This window comes from Halichoerus grypus, chromosome 7, assembly GCF_964656455.1.
Source record: "Halichoerus grypus chromosome 7, mHalGry1.hap1.1, whole genome shotgun sequence".
Taxonomy (NCBI): Eukaryota; Metazoa; Chordata; class Mammalia; order Carnivora; family Phocidae; genus Halichoerus; species Halichoerus grypus.
In genome coordinates this window covers 107,364,757-107,381,824 of record NC_135718.1, presented here as the reverse complement: position 1 = coordinate 107,381,824, position 17,068 = coordinate 107,364,757, and the positions used below count along the sequence as shown (strand labels likewise).

General features: G+C 46.2%; 1 protein-coding gene across 15 annotated transcripts in view; it reads left to right on the top strand.

Moving 5' to 3' along the window:
* Positions 1–2,605: 2,605 nt before the first annotated feature.
* The window catches only part of LOC118525239 (quinone oxidoreductase-like protein 2), a 53,454-nt gene continuing 38,991 nt past the window's right edge, over positions 2,606–17,068 (top strand). For 6 of the 15 annotated variants that reach the window (XM_078078016.1, XM_036075834.2, XM_036075831.2 and 3 more), the window contains exons 1-8: positions 2,609–2,905; positions 5,198–5,294; positions 6,595–6,653; positions 7,193–7,258; positions 8,009–8,118; positions 9,644–9,725; positions 13,804–13,985; positions 16,194–16,422. In XM_078078016.1, coding sequence (XP_077934142.1) covers positions 2,669–2,905; positions 5,198–5,294; positions 6,595–6,653; positions 7,193–7,258; positions 8,009–8,118; positions 9,644–9,725; positions 13,804–13,985; positions 16,194–16,422 — 1,062 coding nt within the window. In that variant the 5' untranslated portion in view covers positions 2,609–2,668. Of the gene's footprint in view, positions 2,906–5,197; positions 5,295–6,594; positions 6,654–7,192; positions 7,259–8,008; positions 8,119–9,643; positions 9,726–13,803; positions 13,986–16,193; positions 16,423–17,068 lie in introns of all 15 variants that reach the window. The other 9 variants (XR_013449850.1, XM_036075832.2, XM_078078015.1 and 6 more) reach the window with 4 other exon arrangements.

The window sequence follows — 17,068 nt, the reverse complement described above, 5'->3', positions numbered from 1 at the left end:
TAAAGCATTCTAACTGTGGAGTATACTTTTACCTTTTCAGCATAGTCCTGTACAGCGGTAATATTGTTTGTATATTATTTGTCCATTATTCTGTGAAAACATAGCTGCTTGTGTATTCAGCTCTGACTTGCTTCTCCACCCTCAGCCCTCTAGCAGCTTCTGGATGTTCAGTATTATCTCTTCATGTGAGTTGTACCAGAAGGAAGAGTCATCTGTTACTCTTTTACTTCCTAGGGAGCCCCTCAAACTGGTTTGCAGAGCAGCTCTGGGTTCTTTCTTTTTCTTCTCAGAGGACTGATCCGTTCAGATATCGCTGCTTGGTCTCAGTCTTCCCCAGGGCTCCAGTTTTATTCTTCCTGTCCACTCTTCCATCTTACCCTCAGTTAAAACAAAGTAATCAGAAATGACAACAAAAACTAGACAGTATGGTGTGGTGGCAGCTCCTCGATGGATAGGCTAAATATTTTTTTTGCTACTATAGCAACTACCATTGACTGCCTTGTCACTTACCTTTGAAGCTCTTCAGAAATGTGAAAGTTATTTTGCATATAAATGCTTAAAATCACCTCATTTAGTTAAGATACTTTCATCTCCCTCCAAGATTCTTCTTAAAGGGATTTTTACTATTTTCTTCAGATACTGTTAGACATGTAGAATGCCGCATTGATAGATTTTCCCAAAACTCACTGATTTTCATATTCCCTGAGAATGACAAGGCTATTATAAAAACCACAATAGAAAAAAATTTCCATAAAAATACTTAAAAATAGAAGACTTGATGCTTAAAGATACTTCCAGGGGCGCCTGGGTGGCTCAGTCGTTAAACGTCTGCCTTCGGCTCGGGTCATGATCCCGGGGTCCTGGGATCGAGCCCCACATCGGGCTCCCTGCTCCGAGGGAAGCCTGCTTCTCCCTTTCCCACTCCCCCTGCTTGTGTTCCCTCTCTCACTGTGTCTCTCTCTGTTAAATAAATAAAATCTTTAAAAAAAAAAAAAAAAAAAATAAAATAAAATAAAATAAAGATACTTCCAATTATCTGGAAAATTGATGCTAGATAATTGAGTGCTCATTTAACAATTCGTTAGATAAACATGTATTAAATGCCTAAAAGTGTTGCATGTGCAAAGTACTTCAAACATAAAGGAGATTAAGAAATGGTTGTTACTTTCAAGGAGTTCCATTGAAAATTATATCTTGTATAAATACCTAATATTTTACAAAACATTTTCCATATGTTAACAACTCATTTCGTCCTCAGGACAATGAACCCTTGTTTCACACTTCATAAACTTGAGATTTCTTGTTGCTCCGTGTTATTTGGCAACCAGAATGTTCATTTTGATTCCTGGCTTGATTTTATGTGCCCAATGACTAAGAGTTCACAGAGCAGTTCACTGGAAATAAACTTTTTTCATCTTCTCACTGTCTAGTCCTTGTTCCTTTTAGGCCTGAGTTCCCTCCTGATGGAGTCAAGGGCTAAAATGACTTTTCAGATTCTCTGGCAGTGACCTCTACTTAGCACCTGTGGTGGGGGCCTGGTTCTTGGATTCCTCTCCTACCCAAGCTTCTAGGCCGTAATCTCAGAAGTTCATTGCTCCTTCGTTTTTGCTCTCTATTTTCCCTTTGTTCCACCCCTGATCATTCCTTCCAGGTCATTTGCTATCTTGGACTATTTTCCACTAAAAAAACGAAAGAATTTAGCAATTCGGGAATGATCCTGTCTGATACTTTTACTTTATAAAGGAGGAGACTGGGGTCCACAGACATCAGTTGTAATGCTAAAGCCACACAGATAGGTGGTAGAGCTGGGCTTGAACCTGAGAGGCTATGTTCTTTGACCAGATGTCTTTTGAAGACACCAAGGTGTGTTTAAAAGCCATCTGTCAAATGAAATATTCTTCCCAGGATTACGTGCTTCTCTTATCTTGCTAATATATAAATATTTGGTTACTAGTGCAACAGAAATCTACCCAGTTTCATATTTCACAGATGATATTGTTTATGTTTTATCTTAGTTCACCAAGGAACTAAGTAGTCATCGAGTCAATTACTGCCGTCCGCTATGTGCCAGGCATCAGGAATATGAAAACCACCAGCTTTGGGCCTGCCTTTAATTGCAAGTATTCTTTGGATCTGTGTAAGAGCATTCAGCGGTGGATCACTAGTAACTGTATAGTTTTAGTGTAAATAGTCCCGCAAATATGAGAAAATTAGTAACAAGAATTGAACTCCCGCAAGGTGTTGAAGCAGACATTAAGGCCTTTCTTTACCTGTGCATTTAGCATTTCGCAGCGCAGAGGGACCCAAGAACCGCTATTTACATATCAAGTCTGGTTTTAAAAGTCTCCCAAATTTGCTAGTAAAATGTCAACAGAGCTTAATCTCTGCCGATCTATTCCTTTTATTTGTTTTCTTTCCTCTCCAGCGAGCTCCACCACCGGGGAGGCCGGGGCCCAAAGGGCTCAGACCCCCGGGGAAGCACGGCGCCCTGCGGTGGGGTGACCCGGGCGCGGTCCCGGCCGCCGCCGCCCGCCCGGGTCGGGTCGCGGCCCGTGGGCGCCCCGCCGGACGCTCTTCCGCGGTCCCCGGGGCCGGGGCGGGGCCGGCGCTGTGTCCCGCGCTTCCTGCCACCTCGGGCCACCCCTCGCGCGCCGCCCTGCCCCGGGCCATGGCGGCGGTGGCTCGGGGCCGGGGTCTCCCTCGGGCGTGGCTCTGCAGGTGGGGCCCCGACTGTCCCCTGGGCCCCGAAAGGCAGCCGGGGGCCCCCCGTAACCCGCCGCTTGCTCTGTGTTGCAGGAGGGCGGGGCCGGGCTGCGGCCGCCACTACCGCGCCGCGCTCTGCGCCCAGCTGAAGCAGCCCTTGGCCATCGAGGAGGTCGCCTCCCGCCCAGTCCGGCCTCACGAGGTAGGGTGGTGACTGGCCTCTCCCCGAGACCCCCGACGCTCCCTTTCACTCTCCCCTCCGCCGCCCCCGCCCCCGCCCCCGCGGGCTTCGGTCCTAAATGGAGTTCCCAAGTGCTCACCTAGGGGGCGACCGGGAGCCTGGAGCGCTGCTCCGTCCTGGGCCGGAAGGGCCCTTTCGGGGTTCACAAAAAGGCCACAATTGCTGAAGGAAGATTGCTCCCCCAAACTCAAACGTAGGCCTCTTGCTGAAGGCCCCGGAGCTGTTGCCTTAGAGACAGACAATTCTGATTTGCACAGGGCTTTGCATAGCCCCTTGCAGGTTATTGGTTTAATACACAGAAATGGACCCCATCCTTGGCTTCCTCTTCAGTGTCAGCATTTAATGTTCTGTCCTCCCTCCTCCCCTAGACCAGTCCGGTAACGTCTGTCCTATAATTCTAAGTACGTGCCTTGTGCCCTCCTCTGGTGAGTGCCCTGATGTGGGGTGGGATTAGTTTAGGATTGTGGGCATTTCCAGTGAAATGTGGAAGTCACTTTGGCTCTGCTGGGTGACCTCTCTGGTGACACGATGTCATCTCGAATGGAGAATGAGAACCTCTGACAAGGTGAAGCAAAGCAGGGAGCCTCAGTGTCAGGGACCCCTGGTGAGAGGGGGCAAGGCAGCCGCAGCCCTGAAGTGTCACTTCCCTAGCAGGGACCCTGCTGTGAAATGGATTGTTTGAGCATATGATGGCGGCCGGTCTGCTTCCTGGGATTCATGTGCTGAAAGACGTTTATTCTTGAATCATCCTTGAGGCGAGGTGGAGTGGCTTGAGGACCTACATGCGCCATACATGTCAACAGCTGGTGCGTCATGCACACAGTGTGCGCAGCCTGAAGGCTGGGCTCCTTGGTTCCGTTCTTTGCCCAGACACTGCCTCGTAAGGAATTAGCTCATGGGAGTTGGGTCTCTGTGAGTTTACTCACCATCAAATCCTCATACTCTGGAATGGTGCCTGGCACATGGCAGACACTCAAAACATTGTTGAATGGATGCATTTTGTCCATAGAAATGTCTCCTCACCAACATGGCTTCCTCTGTCCTAAATGGGAAATGTAAGCAAACAAAGAAATGAATGTCAGCGATTCTGTCTCTCATCCTTCATTTTCTCCTGCTTCTCAGCCCTGCTCTCAGCCTGTGTCAGAATCACTGGGGCTTGGTAAAACAGATTGCTGGGCTTTGTCCCCAGAGTGTCTGATTCCTTAGGTCGGGGTGAGTCCTGAGAATTTGAAAGTCTAAGTAAGCTCTCAGGTGACACTGAAGCTGGTGGTCTGGGAACCAGACTTGGAGAACCACTGGCCTACAGGGTCTGGAAAAAGTGCTGGCTACAATGCTGCAGGCCTGCCTCTGCTCTAGCCTGGGCATGAAGCACAGAAGCTGGGGATCTAGAACTGGCCTCCAAGATGAGTGCTGATCCCCAGAACAGCTGGTCATGTTACCCTTCTGCTTAAAATCCTTTAATGGCTTCCCACTGTTCGTACTGTGAAGGTTCAGAGCCTCAGTAAAGACTACACACCCTTGGATGGTGTGGTCCCTGCTCTGTAGCCCCATCTCTTTCTCCTCTTTGTGCTCTGAGCTCACTGGTTTTTCTTTTGTTCCCATCACAGGGCCTTTGCACATGCCATCAGGTTTGGTTGTGTTAGCACCATGTATTTCTCTCCTTAACATTCTGTGTAGGAGTTGTAATTTAACACATAAATCATCACAATTACTTGGCTGATGTCTGTCTTCTCCCATCCAAGTACTAACCAGGCCCGCCCGTGCTTAGCTTTCGAGATCAGACTAGATGGGGTGCATTCAGGTGGGATGGCCGTAGACAGATATCAGATATCTACCATACTCTTAGCTCCATGAAGGCAAGAACCTGTCCATTTTGCCTCATGATTGCACACGGGCACTTAGTTCAGTACTTGGCATATAGTAGATATTCAGGAACTATTTTGGTGCAACTGAATGAACTTTGTCTCCATGGACATGCACCACTCTGCTTTGCTGCTCTTCCCCTCCACCCCCCTCTTTTTTTTTTCCCTAAAGATTTTATTTATTTGGGAGAAAGCGAGAGAGCGAGCGTGACTGAGAGAGAGCAGGAGCAGAGGGGGAGTGGGAGAGGGAGAAGCAGGCTTCCCGCGGAGCAGGGAGCCTGACACGGAGCTCCATCCAAGGACCCTGGGATCAGGACCTGAGCTGATTAACAGCAGTTGATGAACCGACTGAGCCACCCAGGAGCGTCTTGCTGCTATGTTTCCTTTGCAGGTCAGAGTTGATGTCCATTTCTGTGGAGTTAATTTTGCTGATATTTTGGTCTGCCGTGGTCAGTATCAGGAAAAGCCCCAACTTCCCTTCACACCTGGTGAGTATGAAGGGGCCAAGTGACTGCTCGGGAGAGAAGCTACAGAGTTTTCGGAACTGCGTGCTTCTCAGGCACCATGCTGGTGTGGCTTGCCTGCCCACAGTGATGCTTCAGATACGTCAGCCTCCCCCCTGATTAGAAGCACTAGTGAGCCCCTTGTGGGAAGGTTCTATGACTGTCTGGCCCCTAGTTTTATCCCCCATCTTAGTATTGTGCCTGGCTCATAGTAGATGCTCAATAAAGACGTTAACAATGCACAAATGAACAAATGAATTTTTACGTATCATGTCCGGCAGAGTTCTGATCGGAATCCTCATTGGTCCTCGTCACTCCCTTTCATTCCTTGTGAGTGCCTCAGTATTGTTTTTTCACTGAAGGATCATAAACATGTTTGCAGCTAAAACTCTCAGTCCTCACAAACACATATTCCCAAAGAAACCTAATATCAGAGGATCAGAAAGAAGAAAAAGAGTTTATACATTTCTAGCAGTCCACTGTCTGATTTTAATTATGCCCAATCTGATTACATTTAGATCCTGAATATGTGGACAAATGACTGCTTTTTGTTCTTGAAATTTAGTTAAAGAGATAGAAGTACAGCTTATTGTGTATATAGTACATGTATATTTTATACAGACATACACTATTAAGGATACAGTGATTGCAAAATAGTTGCTGTGTTTTGGCCTTGGGGTGTTTTGTTGTGTCTCGATATTTGGAACCATTTCCCTCTGTATTTGCTGACATGCTGGATGGGGGGAAAATGTCATAGTTAATTGAGTTATTCCTCTGGCAGCTCAAGTGGGAAATGTATGATCGTTAAATTCAGAAATTTTGGAGGTGGAAGAGGAAAGAGCAGACGACATCAGTTCATCCAAATTGAGCCAAGTACTGTATGAATAAATACAGTTCATGTCCTTGAGGGCCTCACAGTCTACAAGAGGAGATACAGAAACAGATAAATACACTATGATGAACATTGTAATTGGGGTGCTGTAAAGAGCCCAAGGCCCCCGTGAGCAGGAGTACCTGTGATTCTCTGTGTTTTTGCCCATTCTTGAAATTTTCATTTGTAAATTGGTAAGAATGGGACCGCTATCACCTTTCAGGTTGTGATCATGAAATCTTAAGTTCATTTTCCTGTGCTTTGGGTACAACGCTCTTCCCTGGGGGGTCGTGGGGGGACACTTAAGCCCTCTCAGCTCTAAACAGCGGATGGGATGGCCTGTTGATCAGGCTTTTCTCATCTCCATGGTGCTGGGCTTTATAGATAACCTAGTGTTTAAACAATTTGTTTTAGGAATGGAGTTTTCTGGGACTGTCCTGGAGACAGGCACGGATGTCAGCACAGTGAAAGAGGTGAATGAGTTGAAATCTAGGGAATTAATGTGTGTGTAACCATGAGAAATGTGCTAACCTCATTTGCAGCCAAAGTGTCTTGCTTCTCTTGGCCTTTGCCAACAGACACCAGAGGGAAACCAAGATGAAGGGGGAAGAAACTAATTCTGAATTGGAGGAAGGAAGCCGGTGGAAGTTCCTGGCTTCGGAAAACCTTGTATTACTAAAGAAGGAGCACCTCAGTCTTCAGTTACTGAGAGGATAGAACATTCTCAAGTTTTAGCCTCTTGTGAAAAAGATTCTGGGATTCTAATGTATTTCAACTTTTTCCTTACTCTGTCCTGTCCAAAATGTGCTCATAGTGTCTTGGCATCCTGGTGGGGGTATTGAGAAGATGGTTGAATTATTTACTAAACATTAACTCTGAATAGATGATTTTGGCAAACCTGTGTCTTATGGGTCAGGAAGAAAGATTTTCTTTCTTTTTTTGATTAATTTGGTAAGAGGTAAACGGCAAGGCCATGCATTTGAAGAAGCCCTTAATGGTATTTTCTCTTCAGGGAGATCAAGTTATTGGCGTGAGTGGTTTTAATGGTATGGCTGAAGAATGCATCATTGACCAAAAGGTATTCCTAGCTCTCAGTGTGTCTGCTTGGAGATTTTTTTTCTCCTTTCTTTTCTTTAATCTCCACCTAGCTCTCATTCCTTGTTACCCTTCTCTCCCCCTTCTTTGTATTTGTATCTCAGCCAAGCACTTCTTTCTTTCAAATGCTAAAGACTTTTCTGTGTTGGAGTGACAACCCTGCACAGAGCTTTGTTTGTGTGGAGTGGTGAGATGAAGAAGGGCATTTTGTTTTGCGAGTCCTGGGGCAACTGGCTGGCTGTCCAATTGGACCATAGGTAGTTTTGGTAGAAAAACTGGTTTGGGGCATTGAGCTGGATATAATAGGTTTCTCCCCCACATCACGTTTGTGAAAGAGCTAGTCTTGGGAATGGAGCCAGCCAGGGTGGTGGGCTAGGCGTGTATAGGCTGTGAATGGCGGCCCCTAGTGGTGAAGAGTACGCGTTTTCTTCCCCACAGCTTTATTGAGGTAAAAAGGACATACAACCATCCGATTCATCGATTACAGTACAGTTCCATTCTCTGAAACTTGGTTCCATCCCGAGCTAGATGCCAGCCTTGGGATTTGTGAAGACCCATACACCCAGGTTTTGAACTCTGTCACAGCTTGCTTGGTTTTGACTTCTGGTGGGTTTCGGTTCCTGACAGGCTTGGTTCCTTTACAAATCAGTCACTCAATCGGATCATAATGTTTACTGAGCAGCCTTTATGAACAGGTACATGTGCTTAATCCCTAAGTTATCTCTTTTTACAGACACTGTGGCAGATTCCAGAAGGGGTCCCCCTCCGAGAAGCTGCTACCCTGCCTGTATCTTATGGCACTGCTATTTTGGCCTTGGAGCATCGGGCATGCACTCGGCCTGGGTAAGAGGCTCTGTAGACAACCCAGGGCTAGTATCTCCTTCTGAGATCAGAAGTGCCCAGCAAGACCCTGCCCCTTCCCCTCCCCTCCCTAACCTTTAGCTCTTGTTCAGTTGGTGTCAGGAAAGGCCAAAGGAAGGTAGTGACCTGAGACAGGGGTCCAGTGTCTGAGATGGAATGATAGACTGTGAACTTGGCCAATATGAATTTGGGGAAATAGCTCTTTCAAACCTGGCCACTTTGGAGATCACCTCCTAGAAAACCTTACATTTTCTTTCTTTCTTTCTTTCTTTCTTTCTTTCTTTCTTTCTTTCTTTCTTTCTTTCTTTCTTTCTTTCTTTCTTTCTTTTTAAAGATTTTATTTATTTATTTGGCAGAGAGAGACACGGTGAGAGAGGAAACACAAGCAGGGGGAGTGGGAGAGGGAGAAGCAGGCTTCCCGCGGAGCAGGGAGCCCGATGCGGGGCTCAATCCCAGGACCCTGGGATCATGACCTGAGCCGAAGGCAGACGCTTAACCAACTGAGCCACCCAGGCACCCCTCTTTTATTACTTTTTAAAAGATTTTATTTATTTATTTGACAGAGAGAGAGAGAGAGAGAGCACAAACAGGGGGAGAGACAAGCAGAGGGAGAGGGAGAAGCAGGCTCCCTGCTCAGCAGGGAGCCTGACATGGGGCTTGATTCCAGGACCCTTAAGGCAGATGCTTAATCAACTGAGCCACCCAGGTACCCCAAAAACCTTACATTTTTTAAAAAAGATTTTATCTATTCATTTGAGAGAGAGAGAGAGTGAAAGAGAGAAAGCAAGGGGGGGGGGAGGGTCAGAGGGAGAAGCAGACTCCCCGCTGAAAAGAGAGCCCGATGTGGGACTTGATCCTGGGACTCCAGGATCATGACCTGAGCCAAAGGGAGACGCTTAACCCACTGAGCCACCCAGGCGCCTCAAGCCTTACATTTTAGAGAGTTGGTTTCTGTAAACTTGGCTCAGTCTGGTTTTAATGGAGTCCTGTGATATTTGTTTCTGTGAGGCATGGCTGGGTGTGCCTAACTAGGGTATTTCAAATTCAGAGGTGCAGAAGTTTCCCACTTTCCCTGCAATATTTGCCCTTTGCCCTTTCCAGAGAGATCGGAATTGCTCCAGAGAGGTGACTTTAACTGAATAGTGGCCATTCCTTGATCACAACCTTCTAAACTTCAGCAACGTTTAGTATGAGTGTGATCTTAGGACAGAATTTCTGAAGCAGAAATTGGAGTGGTAGCCCAAAGGAAGAGTTGCCCTTGTCATGAGGAAGAGGCTCCCTAGAGAGATTACGGGATATTTTTCCTGGGAAGTCTTCAAGTGGACCAAATTGGCACCGTTCAAGCAGTCACGTACATAAGCCAGCCCCAAAGCCTGGAGAATGGGTGTCCATGAAGGGCTGAATGAGATGGCCTTTAAGTCCTCTTCTTGCTTTAAAATGTTCATGAAATCATATGATTGGATGATTTTTGAGGGTTTCTGAGGTAACGTTCGTCTTTCTCTGGCAGAGAAACTGTTTTAGTGACGGCAGCAGCTGGAGCCACAGGCCTGGCGGTGGTAGATGTGGCAACGAACGTTCTTCGGGCTCAGGTATTTGCGTGTTAGAGTCTCTGTTTACAAAAAAGCATACCTCCGGTTTTCAAACATAGAGCATATTCATTCACTCGTTCATAAATATTGTGGGCAAGGCCCTGGGGATATAAAGTAAACCAGGGTAGGATCTTGCCATCTGTTTGCCTGCAGACCGGTGAGGGAACATGGGCGTAGATCACTCGTCCTTCCAGTTACCGGAACCTGGTGAGAGCTGACTTGCTTTGTGGCCTCCGCAGATTCTGTTCCCTCGACCTGTAATGCTCTTCTGAACTGTCTCCCTCTGCACTTCAAATTTATTTATTTATTTTCTTTAAAGATTTTTTTTTTTTTAATTTATTCATTTGACAGAGAGAGAAAGACAGGACAAGCAGGGGGAGTGGGAGAGGGAGAAGCAGGCTTCCTGCCGAGCAGGGAGCCCGATGCGGGGCTCCATCCCAGGACCCTGGGATCATGACCTGAGCTGAAGGCAGATGCTTAACTGCTTAACCGACTGAGCCACCCAAGCGCCCCTCTACACTTCAAATTTAAACTTTGTCCCTCAGGAGATGTTAATCTCTCCTCTGCCCCCTCCACCCCCAGCTGTTTGTAGATGGTCTCCTCACATCCTGTACTTCTCTTTCATGGTGCATACCCCAGTGTGTGGTTAATCCTTTACTTGGGTCATGACTGGATTACTGTCGCCCTCCTACTTGACTGGAATCCCCATGAAGGCAGGGACAGTGTCTGTTTGGCTCATTACTGTAGTCCCAGCAGTTGGCATGTACCTAGACCATAGTAGGCACTCAGTAACTATTGTTTTTTAAAGATTTTATTTACTTATTTGACAGAGAGAGAGAGAGAGAGCACAAGCAGGGGGAGTGGCAGGCAGAGGGAGAGGGAGAAGCAGGCTCCCCGCCGAGTGAGGATCCTGATGCAGGACTCGATGTCAGGACTCTGGGACCATGACCTGAGCCAGAGGCAGTCGCTTAACCAACTGAGCCACTCAGATGCCCCTCAAAAACTATTTCTTGAATGAAAGAATAAACAAAGGAAAGAAAGACCCAATTCTCTGCAGGGGCATTGCTCTGAGGCTGTGGGTGTCAGATAAGGAGAGGATTTCTTGGAGACAGTAGGCATTTAAGGCAACTTCTGAAGGACTGGTAGCAGTTGAATAGAGGAAGAAGGGAGGTGAAGGCCATTTTAGTGGTGGGAGGGCATGTCAGAAGACAGAGACATGAGATCTCCCAGGATGCATTCAGGGAATTGCAAGTAGCATCTGTGGAGCAAAGGATCTGGGGAGGGGGCGTAGGGAGGGGAATGGTGGGAGATGACTCTAGGTAGGAAGACAGAGACATGATCATGAGGCGCTGAAGAATTTGAACCCTTATTGGAAGCTCTCAGGAGCCACTAAGGACTTTTAACAGGGAAGTGCCATGATCATATTTGCATTTTGCCAAGTTCATTCTGGTAGCAGTGGGGATGCGAGATGGGGGCAAGGTCAGGGGTAGTCCGGTGGAAGTAGAGAGCCTCTGAGAGCAATCCAGGCTGGTGATGATGATACTTGAACCAAGGCACTGGAAGCAATGAATCGGGAGGTACTAAAGTAGAAGAAAATAGAGAGTTTGATCCTCATACAGTTGAAAGAACAAGGACTTTGAAATTAGTCTGACCTAGGTTCAGAATCCAATGCTGCCTCCATCTTAATTGCTTCAGTTTCCTCATTGGTAAAATAAAGCTTTCCTCATATGGAGTCGTTGTGGGAATATTGAAATTACACGTGCAGTATGCCTGCTAGAGGGCATGGCATGTTGGTAAGAATCTCTTAAAAAGGGAACCTGTTATTATTAGACATTGAGTGGGAAGGAGCAAACTAGGTTAACTTGTGGATTTGCCGTTTATTGCAGTTGAGAACACAGGAGGGAATGGTGAGCTCAGTTTTGGAAGCATTAAGTGTGAGGTTTCTGTGGCGCGTGCAGTTGGGATATCCAGAAGGCACTGAGATACCCAGGTTTGGAGATAATTGGATTGCTCTGGAATTTCTTCAGGTGGCGTCGCTCCTTTCTCGCATTAAGTTCTCTTTGGGAAGGGCATGTGAGTTCTGAAAGCAATCTTAGCTACCAGGAGGCTCTCCATGGAATATTAACACATTTCATGTCAGAGCAAGGGCTTTTAGCACCTCTCAGTGGGGAGACCAAAATTAGTCTCTTTGTCTAGAACCACTGACTGTTTACCATTTCTAGGAAGATAAAATTGCACCATTTGTTTTGATTAGTGATAGTAGGTTAAGTAGAGAGAAAAATTCACTTCAACTCCGATATTAAAATTAACCCAAGCTGTATATACTTTTGTAGCCATAATGGTTTTCAGCAAAAGCGAACAACAAGAAAATAATAAAAATAACTTAAAAAATGTCATCATGCCACCTACTTGGAACAGGTTATTTTGAGAACAACCTCCATTCACAGCATTTCGTATTGCTTTCAAAGTGCCTCCACACCAATTATCCTACCCCCGATCCTAACAAACCCCTGGAGATGGGTAAAGTGTTTATTATCCCTATTTCACAGATAAAGTAAGGCACCAGGGGAGACAGGGGTTCGTGGCAGGTCTCACTGGCACCCTTTTGAGAATCTAAATTGGTGTCAACTCCCTGATCCTAGGCCGGTGTCTGCCCTCTGGTGTTGTGTGAAGGTACTTGAGGGCAGCTTTCAGGTTCAAATAGTTCTGGGTGAGTTTGAAATCTTCTAAGGGCACTGATGATCTTGTGTGTTTGAATGCAAGTTCTGAATGTCACCTTGGGGCCCACCTGCTTGGGCTGGTGGGTGCTGAGCCTGGGTTCATTACTTAACCTCTAGGTCTGTGACACCGTCTATAGAACTGGCGTAATTATACTGCCCCCGGAATGTTCTCATGAGGTTTAAATAGATTACATGATTGTGTATGTGTAACAATAGATTCCATTTATCTAGCACTTTATTTTTCAAGTGCCTTATGTACAGTATTCAATTTGATTTTTAAAATAAATCTTGTTTTACGGATGAGGTAACTGAAGCTTAGGGAAGCTGGTGGGCAGCATAGAGGTTCAAAGCATGAACTCTGGAGATGGACAACCTGGGCTTGATCCCAGTTCTGCCTCCCATTAGCCGTGTGACCTTGAGCAAGTTACTGAACTTTTTCTGCTTCAGTTTCTTCATCTCTGATATGGGGACGCTCGTAGTGTGTGTATCATTGGGTTATTAAGACTAAGTGAGTTATGAATATATGTAAAGCATTTAGAAGAGTACCTGGCACATAGTGAGCATTATGTAAGTATTACATTTGTCTTAGGTAACGCTGCTAGTTAGTAGCAGAGCCAGGATTTGAACTCAGGTCTTTCCAACTTGAAGATCTTTTTACCGAATCATGTTTTACCCTCTGAGAAGCCTTTCGAGATCTCGATCTAGATTGACTACCTCTCGTTTGCACTTCTGCAACCCTCTGTTCTTCCCCACCTTCACACTGCTGTATCTTGCTATCTTTTTTTTTTTTTTTTTTTTTTAAAGATTTTATTTTTATTTATTTGACAGAGAGAGAGGTAGCGAGAGCAGGAACACAAGCAGGGGGAGTGGGAGAGGGAGAAGCAGGCCTCCCGCCGAGCAGGGAGCCTGATGTGGGACTCGATCCCAGGACCCTGGGATCATGACCTGAGCCGAAGGCAGACGCTTAACGACTGAGCCACCCAGGCGCCCTGTATCTTGCTATCTTGACTCTAGGCTTGGGTATCTTTATTACTTGACTCATAGTAGATGCTCAGGAAATGACGGTTTCATCCATATTTGGAGAAGACTTTCTGAGTGTCTCCTGAATCATCTCCTAGCTAGATTCATTGGGGTTCCAGGATTCCTGGAAATGTGAATCTCATGGCCAGTGGGTGTGGAGCGGCCAGTGTGATGGTGCTGAGGGCTGGCCTTGACGTGTGGGATTGAGGCTGATGCTGGGGCAGCAAGGTCACATTGGTTTCCTCGGTTAGTAGCCTTCGGTGGGACGCTGGGTGGGTAGGGTGAGCCCCTCTTGGTACACATTCTGCATCATCAGAAGCTTTGTGTTCTCTGTGCAGGTGATAGCTGCAGCCGGAAGTGACGACAAGTGCAAGCTGGCGATGCAGAAGGGCGCACAGTCCACTGTGAACTATGGTCGGGGCAGCCTGAAGGAGGCAGTGAGGAAGCTGGTGGGCAGTGGGCGGGTGAACGTGGCCATCGACACGGTGGGAGGAGATGTCTTCCTGGAGGCGCTCCGCAGGTGCGTGTGGTGGTCTTTCCAGAGGGGGTTGGACCTGGGCGTCTGCTGAAACCTTTCCAGACCTGCCTGCCTTCTGGCCTTACTTCTCTTCCATTTTTGCTGCTCACTTTTCCTGTAGGCTTCGGTATCAACGAGAACAGCGGAGTGGGAGGGTGAAAAGGAATAGAAGCAGAGGGAAAATCAGGAAATGCTTAAATATAGAAAAACAAGATATCCAACTGGAAAATATCCAAAAAATGACTGCAGACTCTCTAGTTGGCAGTATTGAATGCGTTAGAATTTATGCATGTGTTAAATTCAGCTATGCTGGGCCCCATTAACTACTTTATATATGTCGTGTGGGTAATTCTTGGGATCATCAATCAGATGTTAGCATGACCCGGGGGCGGGGGTGGTGGCAGGTCCCTAGCTCACCATGCACCAAAGTACAGACTCTTTTGATCTCACTGGTTTCAGAAGCAGCCAGTGAGTTTTAGTGGGACTGTTTTATCCACACCAATTTTCATTCTGTTTTTAACCAGGGACTCTGGAGTGTTCCGTTAATACTGGTTTCATATCTCCTGTCATCCTGGCAAGCACAATTTTGTGGTTTATGTCAGTTTAAAGTTGAAGAAACAGAAGCAGACAGAACAGTGTACCCACAGAAGGGACCCAGTTGGTTCTCTGGCCCCTGAGCATCAATGCACCATGCTGGGTGCTGCTCTGCTCAGAGAAGCAAAGACAGGAAGGTGTTGACTCCACAGAGAGCCAGGACAGACAGCTGCTGGTTCTCACACCCCTCTTGCCTTTTGGGTAACGGCTAACAGTGTTATCACAAGCACTTCTCATTTCCCTCTAAAGAAAAAAAAGCAAAAAGCAAAAACCAAACAAAGATACACATATTCTGTATCAAAGATGTTTACAAATTTTTAAAGAAGATTTTTATTTATTTATTTGATAGAAGGAGAGAGCACGATCAGGGGGAGCAGCAGAGGGAGAGGGAGAAGCAAACTCCCTGCTGAGCAGGGAGCCCAATGGGGGACTCGATCCCAGGAGTTGAAGGCAGTTGCTTAGCCAACTGAGCCACCCAGGTGCCCTGCTTGTGGCTTATTTTTATGTTTTCCTACTGAAGAATCCAAAGTGCTATAGGATGGTTCACCCCTGCCAGTTTGTCAGGTCAAGAGGAATTCCCAGCTGAGGGTTTAATGCATGTTGCTTTTTTTTTTTTTTAAAAAGTTGTGGTAAAATACACATAACATTATAAACATTTGTTAATGTAAAATTCAGTGGCATTAAGTACACTCACAATGTTGTGAGTGTACTTAATGCCAGCAAAGACTCTATACCTGTTAAATAGTAACTGCTCCTTTCCCCCCCACCTCCCTGATAACTTCTATTTTTTATCTCTGTAAATTAATGTAGATTGCTTTTTTTATTCTCCCCTTTTTATTGTGATTAAAAAAACATAACGTCAAATTTGCTATATTAACCATTTTTTTACATTAACCATTTTTAAGTATATAGTTCCGTAGTGTAAAGTATATTTACACTGTTGTGAAACAGATGTCCATCACCTTTTCATCTTGCAAATCTAAAATTCTTTACCCATTAAATAGCAATTCCTATTTCTCCCTCCCCCCAGCCTCTGGTCACCGCCATTTTACTTTCTGTTTCTATGACTTCGAGTACTTTAGATATCTCATATAAGTAAATCATACAGTATTTGTCTTTTTGTGACTCGCTTATTTCATTTAGCCTAATGTCCTCAAGGTTCATCCATGTCATAGCATGTGACAGCATTTCCTTCCTGTTTAAAGCTGAACAATATCCTGTTGTATGTATGTAACACATTTTGTTTATCTGTCTGTTGGCTGATGGACATCTGGGTTGCTTCTCCCTCTTGGCTACGCTAGATAGTGCTGCTGTGGACGCAGGGGTGCACCTATCTCTCCAAGACCCTGCTTTCAGTGATTTTGGATATAGACCCAGAGTGGCATTGCTGAATTATACGGTAGTTCTATTTTTAATTTTCTGAGGAACCTCCGTACTGTTTTCCAGTTGCACCATTTTACAGTCCCACCAATAGTACATGAGGGTTTCCCTGTATCCTTGCTAACACTTGTTATTTTCTGTTGTGGCTGTTATTGTTTATAGTAGCCATTCCAAGGAGTGTGAAGATATATATGTTGCTTTTTAAAATAATTTCTTTTCCTTGTCCTTTCTTCCCAGCCTGGCATGGGAGGGCAGGATCGTGGTGGTGGGTTTTGCTGGAGGAACCATTGCTTCTGTGCCAGCCAACCTTTTGCTCTTGAAGAATGTCTCTGCCATGGGGCTGTACTGGGGCCGGTACAAAGAGCAGAACTTTCCCGTCTTCTCCAGAACCCTGTCCTCGGCTCTTCAGTACTGCCAGCAAGGGCTCATCCAGCCACACATCGGAGCGGTTTTTAAGCTGGAGGAGGTGAGATGCTCTGGAGGGAGGTGATGTGGCTAAACGCCAGGACCTAATCGGTGTCAAACGACTGGGCGGTTTCTCTCTGGGTGCCATAAATCCTCCTTTTATGGAATGAAAAGGTACAAACAGGGGCGCCTGGGTGGCTCAGATGGTTAAGCGTCTGCCTTTGGCTCAGGTCATGATCCCAGGGTTCTGGGATCGAGTCCCGCATCGGGTTCCCTACTGGGCGGGAAGCCTGCTTTTCCCTCTGCCTCTCTCTCTCTCTCTCTCTCTCTCTGACTCTCATGAATAAATAAATTAAAAAAAAACATTAAAAAAAAAAGAAAAGGTACAAACGCAGTGCAGAATAATGGGGTCTCACAGGCTGCAGGGTGACAGGATTTCTTCAGGCCTTCGGGCTTGTATGGCGGTCGCCTCAGGCCCAGGGAGCCACCGGGGAGGCTGAATTTGCGCAGGCCACAGAGGAGCTGGATTTCGAGGGCTCTCCCTATGTCACTGGTTTCTTAAGCAGAGGGAAGTGATGATACTTTAGAAAATCATTTACCCGTGTTTCTATGAACCCTGAACTCCATAACATACCGGTCTGAGAAGGAAGCATTTAACTTGACCTTTGATTTTAGAAAACAGCCGCTTTAAAGTACAACCAGATGAT